This window comes from Trachymyrmex cornetzi, unplaced genomic scaffold (assembly GCF_001594075.2).
Source record: "Trachymyrmex cornetzi isolate Tcor2-1 unplaced genomic scaffold, Tcor1.1 scaffold73, whole genome shotgun sequence".
NCBI classification, from domain to species: domain Eukaryota; kingdom Metazoa; phylum Arthropoda; class Insecta; order Hymenoptera; family Formicidae; genus Trachymyrmex; species Trachymyrmex cornetzi.
The window spans coordinates 1,890,728-1,897,658 of NW_017300059.1; the positions used below are offsets into that span (position 1 = coordinate 1,890,728).

Below are 6,931 nucleotides of genomic sequence, written 5' to 3' on the forward strand. Positions count from 1 at the left end.
CTCTCTCTCTCTCTCTTGAAAAACATAACTATAGATTTATGTACATATAATTATATAATTAGGATATTAAAGATTATTAACGTTATCAGAGAGGCGATTGAGTTCCTTTGCAATAGCTTTGGGTAAATCGTTTCCTACTTGAGCATCAAAATATTCCCTCAAATCTTCGACTTCTTTCTGCCAGAAAGTTTTCGGTAATCTAAACAATTCCGTCATGTTTACATTATGTGTGAGATTTTCTAAATTTAGAGATCCTGGTTTTGGCAATAAGCCAATGGGCGAGTCCTCAGCAATATCTTCACCATCGATCCTTCGAAGAATCCAATCGAGGACACGTGAATTTTCACCAAATCCTGGCCACAGAAACTTTCCGCTCGAATCTTTCCTGAACCAGTTCACATGGAATATCGCTGGTAATTTACCGTTCTTCACATCTGCCATACTCAACCAGTGGGCAAGATAGTGTCCAAAATTATATCCAAAGAAGGGTCTCATGGCAAACGGATCATGCATGATTACTTTACCCTGCAAAATGTATTGGATTCAGTAACTTTAGTTTGTAACTTTCTCTTACAGAGTTGTTTTTTAAATCTTTAGTTCTTTTATAAATGTATTTTAAGTTAATATAGAATCTATATTCATATTGAGATCTCTATTTGCTTTCTCATCCCTTTTAATCAAAATAATTAAATGCAACAAAGACAAATGTTCATTAATATACCTTATGTTCCGCAGCGGCTGTGGCTTCAGATCTCATTGTAGCACCGATGAAAACGCCATGTTGCCAGTTTCGAGCTTGATAAACCAAAGGTACACCCTCGGGTCTACGTCCTCCAAATAATATAGCATCGATTGGAACTCCAGCTGGATCTTCCCAACAGGGATCAATAATGGGACATTGCTTTGCTGGAGTACAGAACCTTGAATTTGGATGAGCAGCTGGTGTTTTAGAACCTCTGAACCAATCATTGCCTCTCCAATCGACCACCTACAATAAGGTAAAAATAGTGTGCATACATGCGAGGTTTAATCAAAAAGTATTTAATCTTATTATTCTTCTTGAGACGCAGGCTGTTTTCAAAAGCGTTAAATGATAAGGGACCTTGAACTTATTTGAATTTGTATCACGCTGACTGCCTTATCTTATCCAGGGTGTAATCAACGTCTTACTACAAATGCTTTGAAGCATTTGATTGGTCAAGTAAAAGAAAGAGTTTTACTAATTGAACAATCAAAGAATACTTCAAAGCATTGTAGCATCACATTAACAGTACTCCCAGTCGCTGTCTAACAGCTAAATTTTTAATTATTGTCTAACGCGTAAGTCGCATTTCAGACCGAATCGAACGTTCAGGCAGGCCATCAACAAGTAAACAACTCGAAATGATTAAGAAAGTCCCTGAGCTATTAATGATTAATCACGCGAGAACTGCAAAGTGACTTAGGAATTTCAAGCTGCAGAAACGTTGCTTGTTCAGTCAAATGAAACGCGACGCGTACGTTTGACAACAGTTCAAAGTTTGAATGCTATATAGTGACTGGGTAAGATAAGGCTGCTGGCATGAATAATACAAGTTCAGATAGGTTAAAAGACAGATTCTCATTTAGAACGCCGCTTCTAGGGTTCCGAGAAAAATATAAGATCAAATAGTTTTTCTCATTTAATCTCGCATATATAATATAATTTACATATCGTACTTTAAAAAATATTGTATGTGTGTGTGTATATATATATATATATATATTTACTATAATACATATATATGTCGTATATATATAGTCACATACTTTGTCGTATTTTTAATAATACTATTACATTAAATTCTAAAAATTGAATTAAAATAATGCAGAAAATAGCAAATAAATTTCAAACACTATTTTTTAAAAAATTTTTAATTTTTCTGCAACGTTTTCGTATTGTCATTTAATTTCATTTATAGACAGTCGTCATTCTATCGTTACCTTGATATTATCTGCAACTTCTTTTTCCATTCCTTCCCAATATACTCCTCCATCGCTAGTAGACGCTACATTAGTGAAGATGGTATTTTTGAAGACAGTTTTCATAGCATTGGGATTCGTAGCCGAACTCGTACCGGGAGCAACTCCGAAAAATCCATTCTCCGGATTAATGGCACGTAAATTTCCTTTGTTATCGAATCTCATCCATGCGATGTCATCTCCTACGCATTCAATCTTGTAACCCGGCAAAGTAGGTTGCATCATAGCCAAGTTCGTTTTACCGCAAGCGCTTGGAAAAGCGGCGGCGATATATCGTTTTTTGCCCTTAGGATTTGTGATACCTAGTATCTGAAGAGAATAAACTTCACTTTATTACTGCTTTTATTTTAAAATTAAAATCGCATATTTTAACATATATTTATAGAGCCAATTTTTAATGCTAATCTTGTCCTGGATTGCTAACTCATATTGCTATGTTGGATTAGAAAGTCACGCAAGAAGTCATATGAATTGAATCAAATAATTAATAAAATAACAATAAAACTATTTCTTATCATTAATAAAGAAACATGAAGGATAAATTATAATGAAAGAACAGAAAAAAATAGAAAACATACGAGCATATGTTCAGCAAGCCATCCTTCTTTCCTGGCTATCGTCGATCCAATTCGAAGCGCAAAGCACTTTTTTCCTAATAGAGAATTTCCACCGTAACCACTTCCGTAGGATACAATCTCATTTTTTGCGGGCTTGTGAAGGATAATCGTCCTTTCAGGATCGCATGGCCATGAATAACTTACATTGACTTTTGAGTTATGCTTTGGAACACCCACCGAGTGTAAACATTTAACGAAATCGTCATTTTCCAAAGCTTCGAGTACCTTTTCTCCCATTCTAGTCATTATTCTCATTGAACAGACTACGTAAGCCGAATCGGTAATTTCTATACCAATTTTAGAGAGTGGGGAGCCTACGGGTCCCATACTGAAAGGAATCACGTACATGGTGCGTCCTATGTCAAAAATCTAATTAACGTTGCATTCATATAACAATAAATAATCTTTAATTATTTATACAAGTATATTTATGATATTTTAGTACATTGTTCATATATGTAGTTCATATAATATAATATTTGGAAGTCACAAATATTTAAAATTTCTGCTGACCTTTCATACAACCCGGAAAACGTTCCAAAATAGCTTTTTCCATATCATTAGGAGAGATCCAATTTCCAAGCTCTCCAGTTACATTTTTACGTGGTGTAGGAATAGTATCCCTTTCCAAGTCTGTACTGATGAACGTACGTTTCTCGACGCGTGCCACATCCGCAGGATTAGTTTTTGCTAACCAGCTGTTAAAATGCGTTTATGAAAAAAATAATTTAAGCATAATAAATTGACTTTTAATACCGAGATATATTGAGATATGTACAATTAATATTTAATACATTCTGAGTATTACATTACAAATTATTTTTCTTAAATTCTTATGAATTGAAAAAAGAAATGATTTTTTGTTATAGTGTAAATAATGAAATAAGATTGAATAGAGTAGTCTGTAGATGTTTTCTGTTCATAGTTCAGGAAGAACCTGGATCACTCACCAATTTTCATATTTCGGCAAACTTTCAATAGTCCCATTTTTCTGGAGAATTTTTAACATTTGCATATATTCGATATCTGTACCATTACATATATAAATGTCTTTAGGACTACATAGCAAAGCGCATTCCTCGATGTAATAACGAAGTTGGGATGAGATCTCTACCGTGCATGCGTTTAAGAGCGGTATTTTACCGATATAATCGAATCCATTTTTTAATAATGGATCTTTTGCTGCGTAAGTTACGATGAATCTCGAGATTCTGAAAAGGCATAATTGAAACATGTTGTAAACAAGGATAATATTATAAATAAAATTGTGTTAACTTTGACTGTTGCAAAATTATATCAAATATATATATTTAATATATTTTTTTACCAACAAATTATTTAGTAATTTTATTCTTTTCCGGAAAAAATCTGACTGAACGGTATTATTGTAATAGTAATTTATTTTTAAGCCTTTTTAAGTTATAATTTTAAATATATTGTTCTCGCGTATGAAAAAATATACGCACACTACCGATTTCTTATTCAGATTATTAAAATTAAGTAAAGTTTGTGTAAACTTAAAGAAGGAATTTCTTTTTCGTATTTATAGATTTGAATTTTAATTTTTAGATTAAAAATATTAATTTCATGATTTTAGATTACATTAGTTACATGATGTCTAATATAATAGAGCGAGCATTAAATGGAAAATTAATTAATAAAGAATGAGTGTGCATTCGCCTTGTTTTCAATGTCTAATGCCTTTCTGTTTTATATGTTTTAAATTTTAATTAATAACGTTATTGTTGCATTGTTATTATTATTACAATTATTGTTTTTTTTTTATTAAAAAGTTAAAGCAAGTGGATACTTACTGAGGATGATAGATATTGACAGCATGCGGCATCCTGCGAGCTTTTTCGATCGTGAAGACGGACGGTGCAAAAAAATGCGTGGAACGAGTGATTTTCGGAATCGAAGTTAAGCTAAGACGATGGTCCGTGGTGAAACAGCGACAATTGATGAAGAGGTTTTGTTTGTTGTCGAATTGCCGCGAAACTCGCGTCAAATTCGTCCAGCTGATACCTTGGAATTTCGGCATGTTACCACTGTTTGTCTCTCTTAAAGCGCTTCCTTTATATGTGATGTGCAGAATGTTTTGCCTGCGGACGAGCCCCAGTGATCTGTCCGTCCAATTGGTCGATAAGAAGAACTACCGTTGAACTTCCGATTGATAGTGGGGAGTGTAAAATCGTGATCCGGGCAGGTTCACGCAGCGGTGACCGCAAAACAACTAAGCATTACTAGTTATAAGGGGCTGCGCACAATGAAAGGAATAGAAAACAGGGAAGAGAGAATAAGAATTTCAACCTATTATAAACTGTGTATTCCACATTATTTATTATAATAGGTTGAAATTCTTATTCTCTCTGTTCCCTATTTTCTATTACTTTCATTGTGTGCAGCCTCTAACTGGTGCACATCTGACATTTTGCCACGTAAAATTCGGCTTTTTTGACTGATCAAGGTTCGAAGGAAATTCCCAATGAGAAGCCAATTCCTTGAAAATCGGTTAATATCACATATCACCAAGAGATACCACTTTTTTAATCATGAATGATTATTGAAAGCAAGTTGCGAAAGCTCAAGAAACTCTTAATAACGAAGTTATTAAGTCGAATTATATATAAGAATAAATTAAAAATTAATTATTGAAAAAAATAACAAATAACCACTGTAGCGCGAACGATATGCATTGACGATTGAATCTTTCTGGAAAGTAAAAGCTACTTGATAGCTGTGACGTCGATTAAACTCACTTTCGCATTAAATTGAAATCGGTGATCGAACGGATTTTATATCGAAAGCCGTTAGCCGCTCTCGCTGATCTATTTTTATATGACTGTCTTGCTTGTCCACTTACTTTCCGCTATTCTACGACTTAATTATCATCAACACCGCTGGTAAACGAGTAAGACTACTATCCACGATCCACATTTCACACTATTATCTAGCTGCGATAAAAGGATCGTGTCTTTTATTCAAGTACTCAAACTCACTCGACGTTCCGTAAAAAATAACAGTGATAAATGATAAAGCCCCATAGGAGAATTTTGTTTAATCGTATTTGCAAGTAGAAGATACGCCTTCAGCGAGACAAAGAATTATAGCACTAAGATCGTATCATCATCATTCAAGTGTTTACAATGCCATATATTTTTCTCAGTAGTCGTAAACGTCAAATGAGTAGTGACGTAGGATTATTTGGTAAATATGAAAAATCAATAACATATATATATTTTTTTATTTATCAAATAATCACATTATTTCTTTTTTTAAATAAAAAATGATACATTGAAATAATCCCTCATTGTATATACAGATTATCGCATTTGTAATTGAAAAACATTTGCTAAAATGAGAAACAACTAAAATATTGGAGGTATAACTGGTGTGTTAAAATAATTTTATTCTGTATTATAATATATATATATATATATATATGTTTGTATATGTATACAAATATATGTATATGTAATTAAAATTTAATATATATGTTTAATAATATTTTACACACACACATACACACGCATGTATATTATCTATATATGCATATATTTCTAAACAACGGAAAATAAATGCGCTTTATCATTTTTTATCATTATTATATGAAAATGAGAAACAATTTTTTTTTGTCATTTCTCTTTCTTCCTCTCTCGCCATATTATTGCAAGCAATATCGGATTTATAAATTATCGCTACCAGACAGTAGATGAACTATGGATCAAAGTCTGGAATGGATTCTATTGAGGTACATTGATAAATCGATGCCAATATAAGGCAATAAATCACGCTTTAAATGTTTAAGTAATTTGAAATTCCGAATATTTCAAAATTGCAATGTTAATATCATATACAATAAAACGTAATAAAAATAATAGATTCTTACAAGATTTTTAAAAAGTGCATTCTTTTAAAAAAAAAATATGTGAAATAATATATTCTTAAATTAATTTTTATTTAATTTATATTGAACTTATTGTATGATATGTTAATATCATACAACTATATCTATACATGTATCTTAATTTGTATGTTCAGTTGTACTTAAATGTCTTATTTTTAATGTTGTTACGGTTTCTAAAATCTTTAGCAGTATTTTGTAATATTGCTGAAAGTTTTAGACTTCCTCGAGAATATATATTCCAGTCTCATGTCAAATTATAAACTTGCGAATGACGAAATCACGCATACAGATACAAACGCGCTCTTACACGCCTTGACGTATCTGGAGGCTCGCCTGTGTGGCCTATGATACGTTTATCGACGAGATTGCATAAGAGCTGTATCGTTGGCATGATGTATGCATTGAT

General features: G+C 32.5%; 1 protein-coding gene across 8 annotated transcripts; it reads right to left on the reverse strand.

Annotated features, from left to right (window-relative positions):
- Positions 1–26: 26 nt before the first annotated feature.
- On the reverse strand, positions 27–5,576 carry LOC108767883 (phosphoenolpyruvate carboxykinase [GTP]). 8 transcript variants are annotated; one of them, XM_018518006.1, is made up of 8 exons: positions 5,378–5,576; positions 4,433–4,851; positions 3,569–3,829; positions 3,132–3,316; positions 2,580–2,974; positions 1,963–2,310; positions 722–988; positions 27–525 (listed from the first exon to the last, which is right to left on the reverse strand). In XM_018518006.1, exons 2-8 carry the CDS (start codon positions 4,657–4,659, stop codon positions 67–69), a joined length of 2,142 nt encoding a protein of 713 aa, XP_018373508.1. In that variant the 5' UTR covers positions 4,660–4,851; positions 5,378–5,576; the 3' UTR covers positions 27–66. The 8 variants fall into 8 exon arrangements, with proteins under 8 accessions (XP_018373508.1, XP_018373507.1, XP_018373513.1 ...); XM_018518005.1 differs by having other exon boundaries at positions 4,433–4,875; XM_018518011.1 differs by having other exon boundaries at positions 5,482–5,570.
- Positions 5,577–6,931: the final 1,355 nt, after the last annotated feature.